This window comes from Pleurodeles waltl, chromosome 11 (genome assembly GCF_031143425.1).
Source record: "Pleurodeles waltl isolate 20211129_DDA chromosome 11, aPleWal1.hap1.20221129, whole genome shotgun sequence".
NCBI classification, from domain to species: domain Eukaryota; kingdom Metazoa; phylum Chordata; class Amphibia; order Caudata; family Salamandridae; genus Pleurodeles; species Pleurodeles waltl.
In genome coordinates this window covers 531,648,574-531,672,861 of record NC_090450.1, presented here as the reverse complement: position 1 = coordinate 531,672,861, position 24,288 = coordinate 531,648,574, and the positions used below count along the sequence as shown (strand labels likewise).

At 44.6% G+C, this 24,288-nt stretch overlaps 1 protein-coding gene across 2 annotated transcripts in view; it reads left to right on the top strand.

Annotated features, from left to right (window-relative positions):
• Window positions 1–24,288, top strand: part of ATP1B3 (ATPase Na+/K+ transporting subunit beta 3) — a 260,215-nt gene that overhangs the window by 168,363 nt on the left and 67,564 nt on the right. For both annotated transcript variants that reach the window (XM_069213934.1, XM_069213935.1), the window contains exon 5: window positions 15,971–16,021. In XM_069213934.1, the coding sequence (XP_069070035.1) occupies window positions 15,971–16,021 (51 nt within the window). The remainder of the gene's footprint in view (window positions 1–15,970; window positions 16,022–24,288) is intronic.

Below are 24,288 nucleotides of genomic sequence, written 5' to 3'. Positions count from 1 at the left end.
TACTTCATACAAGAAACGCTTCCTACGTGGCATCTTCGGGCCTGAGAAAAAATCTTGTAAGTCAGTGTCATTAGACAAGAGAGTGAGATGTCTTAACTGCATCTAATGAGGATGATTTTAGCCATTGCTGGCACAATTTTCCCACACTATATGTCGTAATTATTTCAGCATGTTCTGGTGATATATAGCGAGGGTCTGATCTACTTATTCGGAAACCCCCCGAGGAGGTGACAAAACGTTGATGACACCCATTGGTATCTATTGGCCACAATAACCACCCGCCTGGACGTGTCAGTGAAGTGTTAAATGTACCATTCTGGACCCATTCACTAAGCTGACTAAAATTTGCATTTGTGTACTTTTGTCAGTTATTAAATTTTGCAGGGACAGGTATGCTGGGCATGTTTAATTATCTGATTGTAGCTAAACCTAAGCAGCTGGTCTGCTGTACTGTTTCATTCAAAAAAATAGTTTGAACGGGAATGAGACATGCTCTAAACAGTGTTTCTCTACCCTTAGTTTGCCAATTCTTTGTTCCCCAAACACCTTTCAAATCAACATTTTCTGACCAATAATCATAACCCTCAATTGACAACCAGGAAACAAAGGAATCCGAATATATACATTTTGTCAGTCAATAACATTTGTTTATCCTTAGTCAGAGTTAACTTAAAGTAATATGACTCGGCATTCTTTTGATGGTGCCCAGAAAAATAAGTAAATTTATCAAAATAAGTTTTGGAACTCCCTTGCGGGGGAGTCGGGCAATGTTCCCATTGCGTATAGTCAAATATCGTTTTTGGAATACTTGCTTTATGTATGAAATGGTGCCCATAACAGTTATAGCAAAACATGTCACCATAATTGTCTCTAAACTGGTAAACATCTTCATTTTCATAGACAGTGTAATATTGCAATTCTGTCATCATTGAGTCAACTGCTTTCACATACCAATCATCAGATACAATGCCTGGTATTGCTATATCATTCATAGATAACTTTAGCACATACGGTATTTGAATTATCTCAGTGGGACTGTATATATCAAACATTACTTTATCCTACACAATCCCATCAGGAATTGGCACTGCAGAAATGTTCACAAAAGACAAGTCTCTTCGAACCCTATGTGATGAAAAATGTGGCTTCAACACCTCCTCCACCTGTTCAACCGCTGATCTCTCAGGAAGAAAATGACCATGTATCAACAGAAAAAAAGGTAATGATAGTCCATAAAAGCCATAGATAGTTCCATGGAAAAACAAAATACGTATCTTTAAGCCCACGTATCAGCTTACGTGGACCTGACAGGTCAGTAGTCGAAGAGGCAAATGAGTCCAATAGACCATTGTTGTTGTCGGCAAAATAACCAGAGGCAGTTGTTGCAAAAGGCGTTGCCGTAGTCAGTGGAGGAGTTGGTGTTTATCGCGGCGGTATAGTGTAGACAGCACCATCCGTCACGTCCGTATTCATGATGACTCGATCAAATGTTTCTAAATTGGTCGTTGTTAATGGAACTAATGCGAGATCATCCACCCTCCCCAAGCTCGGAGAGGCAACAGTGTTGGTATAGACAACTTGAAGCGGAACTGCTTCTCCAGTAGTGAGAGGGATTCGGGAACTACTGGACGTTCCTCTTGGTCGGCTGTGTAGAATCGGCCAGATGTTGTAACTTGACATTGTCAATAGAAACAAAGCGATTTTCTTTGGCACCTGGCAACGGTGGCAGAATAACAGTTCTCGTTCCGTGTATCCCCAACACAGGGACTGGTGCACGATGAAAAGGGCCAAATTATTTTTTTACTGCGACCTTATCACGCACAAGATCCCCAACCCTGGAATCCAGCCGGTAGGTGTTACTGGCACATCCTTAATTCCCGTGGAGGCAGCATTTTTAGAAGAGTTATCTTCACGGAACTGCTGTAATTCCTGTAAAACAGTGACAGGATCATTTATGTCAAAAGGTGTATCTGCCGCCTCCACACCAGGACCATCAAGATCCGGAACAAACATTTGTGTCCCGAACAGGCACTCGTATGAAGTACGACCTCCCCCAGGGACCTTCTAGGCAGGTTATTTAGTGCTCTCTGAACTCCAAACAGGTGGGATAGCCAACTACGACCCGTACCTAAGACTCTGGCTGTTAAGGATTGCTTTAAATCGCGGTTTAATCGCTCCACAACAGAATTTGCCTCAGGATGAAATCGAGACGAGTACTGGAGCTGGACCCCCAACGAAGCCATGGTGTCCCTGAATGCCCTTGAGGCAAAAGCAGGGCCCTGGTCCGAATAGAATGGCGAAACTGCATATGTACCGACAGACTCGCAAATCTTTAATAACAGTCCGAGCGTCAGCTGAGCGTTGTGGCCACACCCACACAAATCTGGAGCAGGAATCAACAGCGACTAGGATATATTTGTATGCACTATCCGGTGTTAATGGACCACAATGATCCAAGTACACACATTGTAATGGTCTGTTTGAGATTAAGAGGGGTGTCTGCGGCGGGCACTTAGCTGTTGAAACTTTAATTTGTTGACAGATGTCACAACAAAGGACATAGTGCTTGGCCTCTTTATAGAGACCAGGCCACCAATAGCGGGCCTGTAATAGTGAAATTGTAGCTGCCACGTCTGCATGTGCAGATGCCACCCCCTCATGCGCTGCTTTAATCAATTGTGGTCTTACATCTTTATTGGGGATGTCGCGTACACCTACGCTAGGAATTTTAACTTCAGCGTTCAGCATACTTCCCATAAAATATTGATATTTATTCGGAAATCCTTTTGGATAAGGCTTGCCATCAACCGTAGCTCTTATGGCAGCCATAATCTCCGTGTCTGGTTTGGTACTCGAACAAGTCACTGCAGCTACAGTGGCAACTGCCACTGCCGACTTTACGGCTTCATCAGCCAAAGTATTACCAGCAACGTGTATTCCAACGCGCTGGTGTCCAAGTGTATGCACAACATGGACTTTGGGTAGCGTCTCCTTCAGGTCTGCTACCTTCCCCGACAGTAGTCTGTGTTAAATGGTGTTGGCTTTTGAATCTCTGAACCCATTCAAGCGCCAGTAATGTAAGTATTCCTTAAAAGACTGGACGCAATAATACGAATCACAAACAATCAGTGTGTACTGCGTCGGATCCGTATGTTCCAGTGCCATTAGTAGAGCTTTTAGCTCAGCCAATTGTGCAGTACAATCCCCTAAGGTCTGGGTATAAGTATGTTGGGGGCAGAATTTCTCCCCCTCCATATAGCTGCTCACAACGGCACATGCAGCAGAATATTGATGTTTTGTTCCTATCGCTGGTTGCGCAGAGCCATCGGTGTACATGACACCTGATATTGGGCAATAGGCAATGTGTCAGTGGGAACCGGATATTCTGCTTCATATTGTAGAAATTCCTGAGTTTGTAACTTTGGGTCAAAAATGTAGTCTACATCAGTGGCTGTCAAGGACGTGGCCCATTGTATCCATCTTGGGTGGAGTGCTTTTGCGTTCGGGGTGCTAGCTTTTGTAACGGTTTCAAGGGCCGGAATAGGAGAAACGACAATGCGTTTTCCCTGGGCCAGAGGTCTTTCTTTAAGAACAGCCATCTGCACAGCAGTGAGAATTTTCTCTGTGGGTGCAAATCGTTGCTCGGCAGCGGAAGTGTGACTTGTATGCTATGGACCCTGTCTCACCTTCATTAAATGTGACATAAGTAAACCCAATGGCCCCAGCTATCACCCTGATGACCAAATGTGTCTTATTGTCCCATGTGTGTAGATGTTTCGCTGCTAGCATATCTGCTTGTAACTCCCGAAGAGTATGTGTATGTTCAATTGTCCAGAATTTGCTCGAACAATCAGGACGTATTAATTCATATAAAGGTTTTATGTGTGTAGCATATTCAGGAATGTATGTTCTGCCAAAATTTAGAAAGCCCAACAATGATTGGAGTTTCTTAATCGTATTTGGTGGTTGCAATTGGACACATTTTTCTAAAAAATGTGGCGCTAGGCTCTTACCTTCACTCGACAGCTCATATCCCAGGAATATGACGCAGAGGAAGGCAATTTTCAATTTTTTAAAGTTAAATTTGTTGCCAATTTTGGCAAACCCTACAACAATGCGGGCTACCCGTCTTAAATGTTGTAGCAACTCGTCATCCATGAGATATATATATATCATCCACATATGACAATGCTTCAGGGTCGAGCTCGTGCAAAATATCAGTCACACGAGCTGTAAATAGTCCTGGGCTGTTCTTATACCCCTGAGGCAAACAACAGAATTTTTCTGGGAGCCTAGTGCGCTAAAGCTGGCAGAAAAATCCATTCGAGATATCCAAAGTTGTTTTATATTTCTTCCGCACAATGTTGCTCATTAGTGCAGTGCTATGTGAATTTGGTATAGCATATGTGCGTGTATGTCCATTCAAATGTCTGTAGTCTAAGACTATTCTATATGAATGGTCCGGTTTAGCTACAGGGAATAAGGGATTATTCATCGGTGAGACACAGGGTTCAATTTTCCCCTGGTATTCTAATTGTGTAAGTATTTCTCTCACCGGTGCCCTTGCTTCATGTTTTATGGGATACTGCGGTTGTAGCTGAGGCTCACCTTTAATAGGAATTACATGATATGGAGAATCCCTATCCCACCCAATCTCATTTCTATATAACGCAGGTGCCTGTGCGAGAGCCCATTTCATAAAATAGGACTCAGTGAGTTTCTTCGGAACAAGGGGCGAGAAGGAAGGTTTAATAACCACCTCCCCAGCTGGGCAGGTGCACACAAAATCTGGCAGCCAATCCTGTTCAGCCAGAAAAATGTCATATCTTAACTACACGATCCCAAAAGATTGCGTGTATAGTGCGTTCAATGTCTCCTTCCAATTGTAAAGTCACTGTATACACTCTATCGGGTTCGGAGACACGCATGTCTGCTGTTTCTACTTGTATGAAGTCATCAGTTGCTTTCACCTCCAGATGCTGTAGAAGATTCTGGCAAACTATTGTGACCTCTGCCGCGCTGTCTAGCAGTGCTAGAGCCCATGTTTTGTTCTTCAAGAGGACCCTCTTCCTGAGTGGTATGTCTAACTGAGACTGCTGCCACCTTTTTCTTTTTAAACTGTTGTTTTTGTTGTACTGGTTTCTCTTCCTTTTGACAGAAACCTCAGAAGAGCGTTGATACCTGTCTCGGTTTCACAAACTCTGGTCTCCGCTCTGACCGCCCACCTCTCTCATTTCTCTTTTCCGATGAGTCCTGAAAAGAACAAGATTGGCGTGTATCAGTATATTGATATCTATCAGGTTTTAATATTATCCCTATTTCTGAGATTATACCTATTCTGCGGGGTCTCTGTACGCGGAGATTCTCCCCTTTCCTTTTTAGGTGTTTGTAGTTTTTTCTCCCAGCACTTCTTATTACCCTCAGGTTGCTGTTTCGTATTAAGTTTATTAAATTTTCCCCTGAATCTGAGGTTTTTGTGGTCTAGCCCCCTGGCTATCTCGACGAATACTGGAATATGTTTCCGCTATTATTTTAGGCAGTTCCCACTCCTGATCTTGTTGCGGAACGTCACGAAGACGCATGTGCACTGCAAGCGCAACTGCTTCCCCTTTAAGATTTCTTAGGATTATCGAAGAAACCGTGGCAAAATTGCCTATCAGTTGCATTCCTAAATCTAAGGCCGGGGCAGCCCCGTATTCATCCTGAATTTGTTTAAGCACTTCCGGTAGGTTGGCTAGTGTCGGTGTGCCGTGGAATAAAGCGCGGCAAACACTGTGCCCCATGTATTACAATGTTCCACTGTGGGAACCATCCCAAAGGGTAAACACATGGTTAATATCCTATGTTTGTCCTGATTCCCGTACGGGGAAATACTGCCTACAGTGTATTAATTTTTTGTGCCAGCCAAAACTGAGTCTCCTCCTGTTTTGCTGGGACTTTACCCATAATAGAGTGGACAGTCACTGGATTGATACCTGGTGTTACTGCATGTGGTTGTGCTGGAGCAGCACGCGCTGGGTTTGTATTTAGTGTCTGCATTACAAATTGTAATAAGCGTCTATATATTGCTGTTAAGTCAGTATATAAGCGTCGAACCTCAGCCACCGCCATATTCGCAGCCGCAGGATGTGGTGTATAGGTGGCCAAAAAAGGCCAGGTCGGACCTTCATTACTTAGTGGACCTAACCTTACTGGTAACATTGTATGGGGTAGGGCGCCATCAAGCCAATTATTATGGTCTTGATAAGATAGAGGTATCTCTAAATATGCGTACGCCCTGTATTGACCAAGCACGTTCGCTACTGTATATGTATGGAATGTATGTGTGTTCCCATCAACTGCTGGAAATGTGACCCAAGAGTAAAGTTCTGTTCTATAGGCTGCGTAGGTGTCTACCACAAACGTGACTGGACTACCCTGGGCCGTAAGGCAGTGTGCTAGCAAATGTGCTGAGTGCGGTTGTCTCATGTGAAGAGCAATCTGTATAACCTGGGGATTCGCCATTAGTAAAGCACCAAGAATTCAGAGAAGGCACACCAAAAGGTTTTCTTTTCCTTTTAAGGTTCAAGCTTGAACAACCATCCGGTGTAAATAGGATTACCTATACAACGGTGGTGGAAGTCCTCAGTAGCACGGACGTCTCTGTTTACGGAACTGAGGGATCATTATATTATATGAGACCGAGATATACCAGTGGACCCAAAAATTAGAGCCTGACCAATCGTTGGCGGCGCCATGTCGCGTAGGCTCTCATTATCCTAATGGGACTACTGGATTTTTGGACGGCAAGATCGTTCGTAGTGTTGGGGACTAAGTCTGACCCGCGGTGAAGGACCCTTGTCACCCTAAATCCGGGTTATGCTCCGGCTAACTAGCAGTGCCTTATCTCTCCAGAAGGGAAGAGACAATTGGGCAGCCGAGCGCATGACATCTTAGTACTTCCCTGGGAAGTCGTGGTCACTCAGGTCACAACCTGTGCTCTCATACACAGTACAGTCTCATATAAAAATGACAAAGGCAGTTTAAGTTTTAAAGATTGGTTTAATAAAACAACTACATTTTATATAGTATGGCACGAGCTGCAATAACCAGAACGAAACAACACAGTAGGATTAAAATAGTAACGATGAGAGTGAAGCAGAAGAACAAGGCTATCATAGTGCAACTATATTAAGTTATCTCTAAGTTATATTATGAGCACAGCATGTGAAGCTCTAAGCCTGCCTTTCAGGTTCCCCCGGGAGGACATCAACCCTCATACTTGAGTAAAGGCCTGTAAGCTGCATCAGCATCTGCAACGGGGCAGTCAGCATCTAGTTGTAGGTTCCTGGTCAGAATCTCCCTCTGACCTGTACTAGGACTAGAAAGTGATTTTATAACTAACATGCAGATGTTCTAAGAAAATGTCCCTACGTAAGGATGTGTATCGTCTACGAACATGAGACTAAACTTCTACCACGTGTACTGGCAATGTACCAGACTGTAGCATTGACTGAAGCATAGGGTGAGCAAGAATGCAGTGTTTGAGAACACAGTGCTGAACTAAGCTAAACAGTGTGATAGAAACAATAAAACAAGACCGTAAAACTGGTTATTGTGAAATAACAGTGCGGGCGGAATAAAATGTATCTAGGGCAAAGTTCACAGAGGCCTAATATGTTAACCTAACGTGCATAAATCTATATTTAAAATGGCTACGCTACACTATTACCATACCTTTTGAGATACGATTGTGCAGGTGCTACCGCAGGTCCTGGAGGAGGTCAGGGCCATTCACTTCCAAGCCGTTGCTAACAGGAAAGATGGAGTCAAGTTCTCAATATGTTATGGGCTGACATGACGGGCTCAATGGGTAAATCGGTTGCATCAACTGTGACCTTTTGATACCACGCCTGGTTGAGGATGTCTGGCTTTTTTGGGGATGTCCAGCAGTCACTCATGGACATGCCCTTTGCTGGCACCAGTCTCCTCAGAGACAAAGCAGACTCAGCGCTCGAGCACTTTAAGGAGTCCCAGGCTACAACTCGGTCCCTTGGCCTCACAGCCACTAGCCGCCCTCCTCAGTCCAATTTCACCCCTTTCATGACTACAGAAGGGCATCCCACTGTGTCCCTATCCCACCAGCCACTGAGCCATGCATGCTGCCCAGCCTCTGCGTGGCCACAGACGTGGGATCCAAAGTACTTGTGGATCAGGGAGCTAGCAGTCCACTCAGTCCAGCACCACCCAAACTGCAGCCTCCAAACCTTCCTAGTCAGTCGCTCCGTCCCAAACCAGTTGGAGGCAGTATTCACCATCACCTGCCCCACTGGGAATCCATCACAAAGGACAGGTGGGTTTTGCAAATAGTCCGAGGGGACTACTCCCTCTCCTTAGCGGCTACCCCTGCGGCCATGCCATCATCTTATGACCAGATGACGGAGGATCACTTGACACTTCTCCGCGAGGAATTTACAACTCTCAGGGCCATGGAGGCCATAGAGAAGGGTTCTTGTGTCAGAAGTAGGCAGTGGTTGTTATTGCCGTGGTTGTTATTGGAGTTCCTTCACCCTATCTGAGACGTCCGATCCCTCAATCTCTTCCTCAGAAAGGAGAAGTTAAAAATGCTTACTCTGGCTCAGGTCTTATGTGCCCTGGACCCTGGAGACTGGGTGGTAGCGTTGGACTTGCTGGATTCCTACTTCCACATTCCTGTCCTGCCTGTCCACAGACATGACTTGCGGTTCGTGGTAGGTCATGAGCACTTTCAGTTTACCCTGTTCCCCTCTGGCCTTTCCAGTGCCCCTCAGGTGGTCTTAGCTCATCTGTGCAGGTAAGGGGTTTCAGTCTTCCCCTACCTCAACAACTGACTGAAGGCAAGCTCGCCTCAGGCAGTCGTCTCCAACCTTCAGACTACGGCGAACCTCCTGCACTCACTGGGATTCACTACAAGCGAGCAGAAGTCACACCTGACTCCCTTTCATTGGAGCTGTTCTGGACACAGTGCAGTTTCAGGCCTATCCTCTCAAGCGGTGAGTTCAGGCTATGATACCAATGTTTCAGCCTCTGTCCTGGATTTTGGTGAGAATGGCTTTGAGGCTGCTAGGCCTCATGGCCTCCTGCTAGTCACACACGCTAGATAGCAAATGCGGGTTCTGCAGTAGGACCTTAAGTTTCACTGTGCGCAGCATCAGGGAAAGCTCCCTGACATAGCCAAGATCTTGGAGGGAACTGCACAAGATCTGCAGTTGTGGCTTTTGAATCATGAATGGGTCTGAGGCAGGTCCCTCTCCCACCCCCAACCAGATTTCACAGTAGTGACAGACGTGTCACTCCTGGGATGGGGCGGCCACATGGGGGAGGTGGTGATCAAAGGCATCTGGTCTCCGCAGGAGTCCGGGCTGCACATGAATCTCCTGGAGCTCTGGGCGATCAGGCTTGCATTGAAAGCATTCCTTCCCTCTCTCCAAGGAAAAGTGGTGCAGGTGTTCACCGACAACACCACTGCCATGTGGTACTGCAACAAGCCTGGCAGAGTGGGGTGGTGCACCCTTTGTCAAGAGACTCTTCGCCTCTGGACTGGACAGGAATGTCTGGGCATATCCCTAGTGGTTCAACAACTGGCTGGCTCTCTGAACTCCAGAGCAAATAAATTCAGCTGTTGATGCATGACAGTCGATGTATGGTCGATCACAAATGGCATCTCCATCCAGAGGTTTGTGCAAGGTCTCTTTCAGCAGTGGGGAGAGCCTCGGTTAGATATGTTCATCTCAGCAGAAAACACGCAATTCCAGCTGTTTTACGCATTGGAGTTTCAAAGGCAGACTCACTATGCAGGGCTTTTCGCCTCGAGTGAAACTCGAGCCTCCGTTATGCCTTCCTGTCACTACCACTTCTGCCAAAAGTTCTGAAGATCATCAAGTAAACCTTGTGGCTCTGAACTGGGCAGGAAGAGTATGGTATCCTGAGCTACTGAGCATGGCCATTGATCCTCCGATCAGACTGTCCCTTTGGGAAGATCTTCTGGTGCAGCAGCAGGGAACAGTTCCACCCAAACCTCTCCATTCTCCGCCACCTTGCATGGAGATTGAGCAGCACCAGTTGACAGCTTTTGGCATTCTGTGCAAAGTCTGCAATGTTACCTAGGCAGCCAGGCATCCCTTCACCAAACCAGTATACACCTGTTGTTGGAATAAATTTGAGGCATGTGTACAGACAAGTCTGTTGATCCCCTTTCTGCACCGCTGTCTGGGGTTCTACTGTATGTCCTCTTTTGCCCAGCAAGGCTGTACTTTGGGCACCTTTAAAGGTCACTTGTCTGCCATCTCTGCCTTCCTCAGACTGCCAGATCAACCCTTCTTGTTCAAATCTCCCATTGTTGGGAGGTTTCTTAAGGGACTCCCCCACATGTTTCCACCTACCACCGCTCATAATGCCCCAGTGGAATTTTAACTTGGTAGAAGTGGACCATCTCTTGATGGCTTGTCCTCTGCATCAAGATGTGCTACACTTTGGCAAAGAAGCAACCCCCTGAGGGTTTGCGTGCTCATTCCACCAGAGTAAGTGCTGCAACCACAGCATTGGTATGTGGAGTTCCGGTCCTGGACATCAGCCAGGCAGCAACGTGGGCATCTCTGCACAATTTCACGAAGCATTACTCTTGGACAGTCAGGTCAGAGATGGCTACTTTGCCCATTTGGTCTTGCATGACTTTAGTCTGATCTTGGTTCGCAGTCCACCGCCGAGGATGGGATTGCTTGGGTGTCTATTCTAAGGTAAGGAATCTGCTACTAGACGTCTCTATCAGACTTACCTTCTGTGACGAATTTTCTGGTAGAGACATATTCTAGCTGCAGATTCTGTACCGACGCACCCATCTTCCCCGCTTTGTGAACTGATTTCTAGGGACACGGATTCCGTTTTTAGGGCCCTGGTTCTGGCACACCAACCTCAGTGTTCTTCATGGCTCTGTGCTTCTGGCATGGAAATCTGTGAAAAGAAACTGAAGTCAGCCGTTGCGGGAGAGGGATGAGGAGAGATGCCTGTATACGACTGCAACATCATCACTGCGAACATGGTGCCAACGACGCACGCAGAACCGAGCAACGCCACCTGATGGGTGCAAGGGTACTGCTCAAATAAAAAATCTCCGGCTCCAGTCTGATGCCAGGGGGAAATTCTAATGTAAGGAATCTGCAACTAGAATATGTCTCTAGGAGATAATTACTTACCAAAGGTAAGTAACTTGTTTTTCAGGTTTCTAGGTTTCCCAGTTCCACATGCATAAATAGTCCACCCTTGACTGATGGATGTCCAGATTATTATTTTTTTTTTCTTGTCATCATGGTGGAGATGGTAATTATTATTGGACCTGCAAGATGTACAGCATGAGGCTTATGATGATGGGGAAGTGGACAATTTGCTGCCCACTTATTATAAAATAGAAGTCCTTTTCTTGGATCCACACAATGGTAGAGGGTAGACACATCCCCGGACACTGAGGTGCACTAGCAGTCTGGGCCATCAGTGGAAGAAAGTGCCTCTTGTTCAGTGGCAGTGAGCGGAACAGCTGAAGTGCTAGGTTTGCAACTGCGAACCGTTGAGACTAAATCTAATTTAGTAACTGATATACTCCAGACAGGGCCACCTTCCTTAGTGCTGTTATCCTTTAATGAGGAACTCTTAGCTGGCTGCTCGAAACCAGCAACTAAGTTTTCGTGACAACACACCATTCACCTGAAAGCCTTGTAATACAGGTGCCTGTCCACGAGTAAAGTTATCAATGCGTTTTGTTTCTAATCCCCATGACAGGGAACCCAAGTTTGTCTCTGGTTAAAATATTTCCTCAGCCATCCTGGTAATATGCTCCTTGAATGTGGTGCCTTCTGGGCAGGTACAAATATGGTGTGTGGAACTGACAAGCAAAATCTTTGTGGCAGTTGGGGGAACACCTCAAACGGTCACTTAGCTAAATGATTCAGAATGCACTGAAATACGTACTACACCCTGGCCTTGACTCCTCAGTTGCATAGGCTGCACTGCCTGGACCAGCATAGTTCTTAGACTGCACACGTGGATGTAAGCATATAGATTCTCTGGGGACGTCACTCATAGGCACACCATTTGACTCTAGGCTCATTGAGAGAAGGCTGATTCAGAGCTAGAGCAATTTACAGACAGTTGTACTACAGCATGGTCCCTGGTATTGTCACCAGCCTGTCAATAATATAGAAAGTTCAGGGGCTACTCGAGAGGCTTAGTATACCAGCAGTGCTAGTCTTCTCTGCAGATGCTACAGCCTACCCAGACTTTTGTTGACAATTGAGGTGGAGGTGGTCCAAATTGTTAAGAGAGGTAGGTGGAGTAGTCTTCTACTACTTCCTCCCCTGCTGCAGCATCCCCAAGCCACATCAGTTTGCCCTTAGATTAACAGCCAGCCAGAAGGTGGTACACCTGGTAGATGGCAGAATCCAATATTTCCTTCCTGGCTGAAAATCCATAATGGATTTTACAAATTGTTCAGAGGGGTTCTGCCCAGTCTTTCATTTTGTTCCCTTCTTGTATTTTTCCCGTACTTCCCACCACCATTCACCATAATAAACATCTGCACACCGTGCCTTAATTTGAATTCAGGAAATTTGTCTTCTGCTGAAAGGTTCCCTCAAACAAATGCAAGACTCTGGTGAGGAATGCTACTCGCTACTTACTTGTTCATGCCAAAAGAGGACTTGTGCCTTTGCCCTTTTATGGGTCTCCAGCCCCTTAACACCTTCCTGAAGAATGCTCATTTTGGTGCATGTTCTCTGTGTAGGATCCTGGATGGTATCCATGGACTTTCAGGATGGATATTTTTATATACTGGTTTTGCAGTCCGACAGACACTACCTGCAGTTCATAATGGGGTCAAAACATTTAAATCTTGCTGTGCTGCCTTTCAGACTCATCGCTACCTCTAGAGTGTCCACAAAAGTGATGGCATTTGGAGTAATTCATCTTGGGGTAGAGGATACCTAGACGACTGGCTGCTCAAGGCAGATTCATTGCAGACTACCTTCAGATGACTGCTGCCCTCTTATAGTCCTTAGGGTTTTCTGTCTACAAACGAAGTTCCACTTGAGTGCTGCACAGATTCCCCTTCATAAGGGCTATCCTTAACATGAAGTTGTTCAAGTCCTTTTCACCTCCACAGTGAATCTGAGACATTTAAATTTGATCGGGATGTTTTGGACTCCTGGGTTTTGGTAAGGATGGTTCTGAGGCTCAGATCCCTAGCCTTGTAAATTTGCCTCTACCTATGTACCAGATGGCACGTGAGAGTCTTGGTGTGAAACCTCAGACTTTTAGTGAGTTCAGCATCAAACCAAATCAATCCAATTAAGGGGTTGGTGGTGTTAGCATTCTGGCTATGGTTAAAATGTAGTGTTCTGCCACCTTACAGCAACATTTAGAAATTCTACGCGAATGTGTGAAAAATGAGCAAGGGTTTATACTTTAGATTTCCAAGCTATTTGAACTGAAATTTGGAATTTCTGATGGATACTTCTACCTTCGATTACTCAGGTTCTGCAGTGGTGGCAGACATATGCCAGCTTGAAATGTGGCAAGTTGCTCGCCATTCTCTACCCAGACTTTATGGTTGTGACAGGTACCTCGCTGCTGGGTTGGGGCTTTCTGGGAGAGGTGGACATCATGGGCATCTATTCTGGCAGAACACCAGTTCCATATCATTTTTTGGTGAAACTTCATGCAATTTGGTTGAGCCTAAAAGCCTTCCTACCAACAATCGGGAGAGGCAGGTGCAGGTCCTAACGCAGAGCACGACTGCCAAGTGGTACTGCAACAAACAGGAGAGGGTGGGATTTTGGATCCTTTGCTGTGAGGCCTTGTGCCTTTGAAGGGAGGGCAGCAAATCTTCATGGTAACCCACCACCTGGCAGGTTCTATGTACGTCATGGTGGACAGACTGAGCTGATTTCTGCTGGAGGACCGTGACTAGCTTTACCATCCTAAGGTGATACAGAGCATGTTTATATTGGGGGGGGGCTTCTTATATCAGTTTACCACAGTTAATGTGCCAGAATTAATGAACACTAGATTTTCTTCCAGAAAAAAATCACTGGGGACTCTTTCAGATTGTGATTAGACACTGGTCTCCTGTATGCATTTGTGCTATTGCCTCAAGTTCTGAGGAAGGTGTGGGCAGATTGTACCCAAGTCATCCGATAACATGGACTGGGCCAGGAGAGTGTAGTACCCAGAGATCTTGAGCCTGGCATTGGCCCTTCAGTCTGGCTATCTCTTCCAGAATATCTCCTGTCTCAGCAATAGGGGAGAATTCTGCACCTGTAGCTCTGCATCCAGCATCTCCATTCTTGGAGATTGAGCAGCACCCTCTGAGCTCTTTCGAACTGCCACTTGAGGTAGTGAGTGTGATCCTTGCACCTAGAAGTATTTGAACAAAATCCATTTGTGTTGGATATTGGTAGAAGTTTATGGACTGTGAGGGATCCAGCATATTGATCCCTTGACTAGCAAGCTTTCTGATTTGGTGTTTTGTTCGTTATTGCCCAGCACGGCCTTGCAACTGGCACTATCAAAAGTTACATATTAGTCAGTTTGGGTTTTATGTGATGGCTGTTATTAAATGACCTGTTGCGTGTGTTCCTGAAAGGTCTACCTGTCATAGTTTCTCCAAAACACATAAACGTACCACAGTGGGGTGACAGTTTGTTCCTCATTATGTGCACACCATTTGAGCCTTGCAACTTCTAACAATCAAAACAGTATTTCTCATAGTGACCACCTCTGTGAGTGAACAGCAGGCATTGTTGGTGCAACCTCTCTGCAGCTAAATGGGCACTGAGGACTCTGGCCACCTTTTTGACAAAGGTGGTATCTTCCTTTCATGTCGACAATCCACCACCCTAACTGCCTTTTTGTGCCCCACCACAGCCCTCCAAAAAAAAGTGCATAATCGGATTGACCCTAAGAGAGCCTGGAGCTTTTACATTAATTGCACAAAGAATCACCACATAAACAACCATCTCTTTATGGGGATTGAGGGGACCTGTAAAGCTAAACCAGTGCAAAAGAAAAGAGGATGCTGTAAGGTGGGTTGTGCTCTACCAAGAGAGTTGCTCCACATTGGCCATAAAAGAACCTCCTGAAGATCTGCAGGCCCATTCAGCCAGGGCCCAGACTGCAACTACGGCATTAGCAAGGGAGAGTGCCCGTCCTGGGCTCTTGCCAAGCTGGTACACAGGCTTCTGTAATTGTTCTCAAACGTTAATTAATTAACCTTGTGGTCCCCCGAAGGGCCATTTTTACACTCAGTCCTGCAAGACTTTTTGGTTGCAGTCCTCTCCTCAGACTCTTCACCTTTTAGAATGTTCAGTTTTAATATCTGTTCTAAGGATGACGAACCTGCAGTTAATTGTACCTATCAGAAGAACAAGCTACTTTCCTTCAATAGAGCTCTTTCTGGTAAATATTCTAACTAGAGATTCCTCACACCTCCCTTTACTGTGGATTGGACACCTGCATATCATAAAAAGGTCAGTCATCAGCAAATTGTTTAGTGGAAGAGAAGGAAATTAACAAACTGATGTTAGCATGTGGTCTTTGTGATAGTTTGGGTGAGCTCTATTTAGGAAAGTCGGACAACTGTCAAAAGCATACTTGGCAGCTACATATTTTACCGGTACATATGTCTGTTTTATTTAAACCATGGATTTGTAATTGAGATATTTATCATCTGTAGCTGCAACAAGTTGGCAGATTTAATCTATAGTTAAGTAAATTATTTTAGGCATTAAGTATCACAGTAAAGTTGAGAGTGCCCAAGTTCTTGTGTAAGAGGTGTTTGGAATAAAAAATAAAATGATTTGGTGTTTTGCAAGAATGTTTTCCTTGCTACTTGAATCTATATATAGTCTCAATATATTGACATGGAAATGCATTGAACACTTACTCAGTTTTTTTTGTATCACAGATAATTGGATTAAAGCCTGAAGGGAATCCCTACATAAATTGCACGACTAAGGTGGGTACCAAATATGTTGATGGAATTAAGTTACCCTTTTAATGACCCCTTTCAAAACAGTTTGTACAGGGCTAATTTATATCTCTGAAAGAAGAGTTATATGAAAATTCTATGAAACACATTTTAGTATTCAGTCCTTTTAAAGTGTGAGGAGAGAATGATCCCTGAAGGCAGGAGTGTGCGATCAGAAGTTGGTTTGTATTGGTATGAAGGCATTCACATCTGAGAAATAAGTTGTGCTAACTAATTTAATATTGCTTAACTCTAAGTACCGCCATCTTTTTCTTTCTAGCACTCTTTACTGCTACAGTATTGAAATTCAAACAGCAGTACCTGTTTAGATGTATTCTGTAAAAGAATGCCTTCTCTAAAACATTGATGTGTGTCAGAGTATTCATAGGTTTTAGATCCTTTTAATGCCGGCCTAGGTTGCTTGTCCATGCTTCCCGTTAGTATTTTCTATTCCCTGGTAGAAGCACTTGTGTAGAATGATTTAATTTAAATCTGACTGTTGTTTTATGTTGTAGCACAATGGAGTGTTGTACTTTGTATAAATGTCCAAAGTTCCAAAGCTTACAATATTGATGGACTTCGTAGATGTAAAATTGTTACTCGCTGAGTTTGGGTATCTATTTTGTTCCTATTGTCTTTTTTTTTTTTTTTAAAGCTATTGCGTGCCAAAAGGTCACATGGAAAATGTGTTCTAGATTTTGCTGAAGAAGTCTATTTCTGTCGTCCCACAAGTTCCTGTTATATCAACTGATTGCACTCACACACTTTAGAAAGTCTGTAGACTTGTGAACTGCAGACATTGCTTTCACAAATCCACCTATATACGGAATTAAGCAGCAAGTGAGTATCTGGCTTTCTTTGCTGGCATTCTTCAGTAGTTCTATTTGTGAGCGGCCCCTTTGAAGACATTTTCAAGAATGCCCCTGGTACTGGGTGAAGGCAAATACTTGGGTCTGCATTTTGGAACTTATTTCTTACCTCCTTGACTCTATATCTTTAACCAGGGGTATAAGAAGGATGGGAGCGGAGCATCCAAACAGTGTTGCTTTCTTACATTTAACACATTTGAAATTTTTTCAAGATGGTCAAATGGGAGATCAGGATGTGTGTACTAAGGACTTTCCAATTGTTCTTGGTTTCGATATTGAATCTTTTGCCAGTGGGATGGATAAAATTACCTTTCTAGACTGTGAAATGTCTTGTGGCATATAGATTACTTTCATTGACGCCTTGCTGGCTTTCCCCACTGAATTTTGAAAAGATATGGGTGTTTTAATTCCAGTATGCGGTATAAATTTGGAACTAAAGCGCGAAAACCAACATTTCGAAGGTATAAGCTAAAACCTCCAAAGGTTGGGAAAAAAAGCAGGCAATCTGAGAACATTAACGTGCACATCACATTTAAAATGGGTAACTATCAGGTTTTGGTTTGTCCAACATACAGATAAAGATGTGCATTAGGGCTAGGGTACTGGATTTGGAGTAAGAGCTAATATGTGCTTATCTTATGTCTCATGATTAGTCTTAGCAGTAGGTTGTCAGTGTTGGCTGGGGTTAGACTTGGCCATAAGACTAAGGTTAGAAATGAGATAGAGGCTAAGAGTTCAGTTTAAGCATGGAGAAAAAGCTCATGAGTTAGGGTATTGTTAGAGAACAGTAAGGGGTTGGTGGTGTTAGCATTGTGGCTATGGTTAAAATGTAGTGTTCTGCCACCTTACAGCAACATTTAGAAATTCTAAGCGAATGTGTGAAAAATGAGCAAGGGTTTATACTTTAGATTTCCAAGCTATTTGAACTGAAATTTGGAATTTCTGATGGATACTTCTACCTTCGATTTCCTCACCTTTTGAATATCCCCCAAACCCCCAGCATTCCACAGAAACTTTTCCTGACACCTCTCCCACATAGTCAAGGATGTAACCATGCCCATGGCTCTGCAAGTGACCTTGCATGATGTCACTGGAGCCGTAAGAAGCCCTTGCTCATCGGTGTGTTGATGTCAGTTCCCTTTTTTCCACACCTTAGATGCGTATTGTTTTTTTGAGAGACTCTCCAGATAGTTACAAGTCTTTTGACACTTTTTCAGGATATTGATTTAATGTTGCAAGGAAAAATGTCTCCATCAAAGAAATCTTGTTTCAAACCAGGCAGAAAATCTGAGGCTTAAATGTCAATCACAAATCCTCATGAAGACTGTGTAAGTTAGGACCACAATGTCAATGCCTGTTCATCATGTCAAAAGATTAATCCCATAGCACTGAAGGAGAGCGACAAAACTCTTCATGGCCAAGGCCAGACAGGAGGAGAGAGGCTGTTGAAAGTCTTGTCCACGTTCGAACTTAGATTTCCCCATTCCTTGAAGTCAATCAAAAGGAAGCATAAAAAGAAGTGGTGTCATACTTCATGACGTCTTTCTTCAAGAAACAAGTCTCCAAAGTCTGCCACCTCGTCTGAGGTTGCTTGAAGGTCGAGGTGAGGTGACTGCGGCTCTGGTGGACTCTCTGGTGTCAACTTCAAGTTCGAGACCACCATCGACATTTCCTGGATGTCCCAATCCGGAAATAGATACACCCTCCTCAGCCTCCTCGACAAGAGCAGGGGTAGTCTGCTTTTCCTGCTCCACGGTCTGATCCTTCAAACCTTTTAAATGCTTTGTACAACATTTTCAGCAGGGGATGACTCCATCGGAGGCGGGGCGCCTGCGGGCCCCATCGTCCCACTGTCATATTATCTAGAAGGATTTCCAGTTCATTGGTGCCGTTCCTGCCCTTTATACCACTGGTTCGGAAGGGACGGGCGATGGCCTTTCGTTTGTTTTATGGACTCATTGGAGCATGATGACTTGACAGTGGAGTTGTCGAACCATATTAGGCTCGGGTTAGGCCAGAGGTTTTGGGTCAAATGTGGGGTATTTATGCCTATTTCTGATTTGATTATATATACATGTTTTGTTTTGCTATCTTGTTTGTTACATTTCTTTTGTCATACATATATAATATGTCTGCATCTTTTTTCTTTTTGTATTAAATATATAATTGTAATAATACAGTCTTTTGAGATATTGCATACCTACACCATTGCCATATACATATGCTGTCTTTTCTTTTTTGATTACATTGTGAGTATGTACTAAACTTTTCAGTAGAATTCAGGATTATTTGGACTTGATCAGACAATGCAATTTCACTTACTTTCCAAGTGTGCTCCATTCTTAGTTTAAGCTACCTTTATACCACTGGCCCAGGTTTCTTGGCCAACTCTGGCATTGAGGTAGACTACTTTTTCACCATTCTCAGTTCAGCAGGTGTCGCTGGGCCGGGTTGCTCTCTCTTAAATGTCGGCTGAATCTGCTCTGGGGCCGAATCATTCGACTCAGTTCCATTAACCTCTTCTACATAGGTGCCAAACAGGTACAGTTACCAATGTCATTGACGCTAGTACAGGCTTCACTGATGCAATTGTTGAAGTCAAGACATAGATCCCGGAGGGAAGCTCATGTGCTTCTGGAAGAGAAACAGTATGCCTTTGAAGAAGGAGAAATCGAAGAGGGAGAAAGTCATGAGAGCCAGATTTCAAAGGTTTAGAACTGGTATGTGGGTGGGAATCGTCCCCCAGAATGGGAATTGTTGTCTCCAAAAGGTATTCCTCCACCAGAGGTCACATCATACCATTCAGTGATAAGGAAGGCAGCTCATATGTTAGAACTGCCTCTTCCATCCACTGCGCTCAAGTGTAGTTTGCTAACAGAAGTGCTGCATTTGACATTAGAGCATTTATTACCTTTTGATTGAGGCATTGATGGTGCCAATTCTGGAAACCTGGCCGAAACCGATGTCATCCTCTGCAGCATCCGGACCAGTTGTGAGGAGGTAGAAGCCTGCTTCAGGTGTCCCTCTGTTTTTATCCTCTCATCCTTCACCTGAAAGTTTGGTGGTACAAGCTTTCTGTTCATCCAAGTTTACTTATGGTTCTTTTCTGACATCTCCAGCAGATGGGGAGTCAAAGATGAAACAGTCCATGAAAAAGGTTTTTCTTCTGGCAGCATGGCTCTGAAGTCAACCAAGGCAACTTGTTTGTTGGGACGTTACATTCATGCTTTGATGGACTCAACTAAAACAGTAATTCCGCAATTACTGGTGGATGTTCAGGGTCACTTTTTTGAGCTACAGAATGACAACCAGGCTGCTTCTTGCCTGGTCATTCAGTCGGGCCTGGAAACTGCTGATTTGGTTGCAGGAGTGATGGGAACCTCAGTTGCTACAAGTAGGCATACATGGCTCAGAGGGTCTGGATTCTCAGCAGATGTGCAAGACTGTTTAACTCCAAAGCCAGTTCTGCCTTGGAGAGATTCAAGGATAGCAAGGCAAACTCAAGGTCTTGGGGCATCAGTCACAGCCCAGGGATAGCAGGCTGTTTTGGAGATTCTGTGGGTTTGGCAGTAACCTCCCCTTTTGAGGAAGGCAGCAATAACAGCAGTAGCAACAGCATCCATCTAATCTCCTCCATAGAAGTTATAAGGGGCGCGGCGGAGGTAGGCACTGAGGTCACCCATCAGCCATCCTCTTCCTACTCCTTTTTCTCCTCAGCCAAGGTCACAGGAAAGCAGCCCTAGTTCTGACATCTTAGAGCATGATTTACTGGTGAGAGGACGGGTGTCCTAGTTAATAAAACAATGGAGATACATAAGATCGGATCAGTGAGTTTTAATATTGGAGAAAATACGTACACCTTACACTTCTGAGAATTTCCTCCCCAGCAAGGTTTTTGTCAGAAGACTATCTTCTGCTCCATCAATAGGAGGTACTAGCCCTACTACAAAAAGGTGCAGTAGAGTTGGTTCCAGAGCAGGAAAGGGGTCAAGGATGCTATTCCTGGTACTTCCTGATTCCCAAGAAAGACGTTGTTTACATCTGATCATAGACCTCAGGATTTTAAATTGGTTCCTCAAGCAGGAAAAGTTAGAAATGCTGACTCTAGCACAAGTGTTTCTTGCACTAGAGAAGGAAGGCTGGATGGTCTCTATCAATTTGCAGGATGCATATTTTCACATCGCCATTCTGCAATCGCACAGGAAGTATCTCCACTTCATGGTGGGGTCTCGACATTATCAGTTTGTGGTCCTTCCGTTTGGTCTTACTTCCAGTCTTCACAAAGGTGATGGTGGTGGTCGCAGCACATCTCAGAAGATGGGAAGTACCAGTATTCCCTTAACTGGATGTTTATCAAAGCCAAGTCTTCAGATTTGGTGTTGCTTCACTTGTAGTTGACAAGTCAATTGTTCAACCTAGGTCTTTCTATCAACAGGCCAGAGTCCCACCTAGAGCACTTTCACCACACCCTTTTTATAGCAGCAGTACTGAACGCTACTGTGAGTTGAGCCAACCCTCCTCCTCTGAAGATTCTAGACATTGAGTATGATTCTGATGTTTTGGAGTGGAGCAATGGTTCCAGTCCTGGAGGTCTTGTGCCTGCTAGATCTTTTAGCCTCCTGATTTCTTTTGGTCACTCATGCACACTGGCATTTGAGGGACCTCCATTGGTGCCACTGCAGGCAGTGGTTTCAACACAACAGGGATCTACAAGACGGTCCGGATCGAGACACTGTAGTGGATCTTCGATGGTGAGGTGTGGCCAGGAATCGGTCTCAAGAGAAGCCGTTTTGCCCTCAATCTCTGGTGGCCACAGTGATAACAGATGCCTCCACTCTAGGGTGGAGAGCTCCTCTGTGAGATCTGGAAATCAAAGGACTTTATTTTTCATAAGAACAACTGTTTCATATCTATCTATTGGAATTGTGGGCGATACGACTGGCTCTCAGGGCCTTCTTCGCTTCCATTTGCAGTCAGTCTATGCAGGTCTTAACAGACAATATTACTGCAGTGTGGTACATAAACCACAGGAGGAAGGAGTGGGGTTGTATCTTCTCTGCAGAGAGGTTCTGCAACTCTGGTCCTGGGCTCAGGATTATCAGATTCATGTGATGGCAAATCATCTAGCTAACATTCTCAACATGCGTGAGGACAGTTTCAGCCGGCATTTTGTAGCCGACCATGAGTGGAGACTCCATCCGGAAGTAGTTCTTCAAATTTTTTGGTTTTGGGGAACCCCTCGGTCATTTTTGCCACTTGAGACAACACTCACTGCCCATCATTCTGCAGCCTCCAGTGTCGGGAGCAGTGGGGGACATATGTCAATTGGACAGGGGCTCCCAGCTATTTTGCATGTTTCCCCTGTACTCTTGATTCCCAAGGTTCTGAGGAAGATTTGCCAAGATCTGCTCTGTCCCCCTCACACGCCAGACCTTCTCTTGCAGTGGCAGTGGCAGGGGCAGGTTCTACACCTTGCCTCCAGAGCCTGCACCTACATGCCTTGAGATTGAATGGGGCAACCTGAGTAAGTTTTTCTCTTCCCCCTGATGTGGTGGGTGTTATTGTATTGGCCCGGGAACATTCCTCCAACTTGCTTTGTCAAAAGGTGGGCTAAGTTTATAAACTGATGTGGGGATAAATCTGTAGTCCCATTTTCCTGATATTTTGTGTTTTGTGCTTTCCTTGGCACAGCAAGGCTGTGCAGTTGCAGCAGTTAAAGGCTATTTGCTGCCCTTTTGACATTTCTTTGCTTGACTGATAAGCCTTCTCTCTTCATGTCCCCTATAGTGTTAAGATTTATCAGGGGACTTACTAACAAGTATCCTCCCTCTCCATTCATTATGCCTCAGTGGGATGTTAATTTAGTGCTTACTTCTCCTATGTACTCTCCATTTGAACATTTGCAAAGTTGTCATTTAAGGTTACTCCCATTTAAGACAGTTTTTCTAATTGCTGTATCGTTAGCTAGACGGGTTAGTGTGTTGCAGACTTAAAATGTTAAGCCTCCCATCACAACCTTTTACCCTGGTAAGTTGGTGTTAATAACCAGGGCTGCTTCCCCACCAAAGTTGGTTACTCCCTTCTGCTTGGACCAGTCTATCACCCTTCCTACTTTCCATCACCCTTCCTACTTTCCATCATCCTCCGAATCCATTTAAAGAAGAGGAAAGGCTTCATTGATTGGCCCTCAAAAGGATTGTTAGCTTTTTTGTGGACATAACTCATGATATCTGGCTGGATAATCAGTTTGTTGGCTATGTGGACAAGATGAAAGGAAAAGCAGTGGTTAAGAGAACATTATCACAATGGGTAATGTTTTACATCAAGATCTCCTATGCTATGGCTCACAAAGAACCTCCAGAGGTTTTTAGAGCTCATTCCACTAGAGCCAAGTCTTCTACTTCTGCTTTACCTAGAGGCGTCTCTGTAGTTCACATCTGTAAAGCGGCAACTTGGGCCTCCCTTCCGGTCTCTGACGTGAGGAGGGACATTCCTTTTGCTCGTTCTGTTTTACAGTATTTTGTGGTGTAGGCAGATGTACGCCCTCCTCAGAGTATGGGACTGCTTGGGTGCTCTATTCAAAAGGTGTGGAATCCACAGGTAAATGTATCCATCAGAAGAACACGTTAATTACTTTCTGTAATTATTTTTCCAATGGAGTCCATTTCTTCCTGTGGATTTCTCACTGACCCACCCACTCCCCGTTGCTTGTCTGCATATTTCAAAAAGCTTTGTTTATATAACTTCAGTTTTTAAATGAAAATATTTGGTGTAAGGTTCCATGAACTGTGATTAAAAGTTTGAGTTAGTTACACTTGTTTGTCTCAAAGGCACGTAAAAAACTAGTTTAAACCAATGTCAGCAATCCAGTGAGGGATTATTATGGCTCCATTGACATCACATGAGGTCACGCGCATGGCCATGGTCACTGTGACGTCCTCGTGACATTGGAGAGCTGTCAAACTTATCTGTGGAATGCTGGCACACTGGGGATATACAAAAGGTCAATCAATCAATCAGTGATTTGTTAAGCGCGCTACTCACCCGGCAGGGTCTCAAGCGCTGGGGGGAGCTACTGCTCGAAGAGCCAGGTCTTGAGGTGCTTCCTGAAGGTCAGGAGGTCTTGGGTCAGACGTAGGTTGACAGGGAGGGAGTTCCATGTTTTGGTGGCAAGGTGGGAGAAGGATATACCGCCAGAGGTGGTGCGGTGAATGCGGGGGACAGTAGCAAGGGCGAGGTGAAGAATCAGATACTGTATCTACCTGAAAAAGCGTTACCGAAGGTAAATAACTTGTTCTTTTGGTTTCTCAGTTTCATTTTTGCAGTTTGGATTTTTTCACTTTTGAATTTCCAAAAACTTTCACCGAGATTCATGAAGTCCAGCAT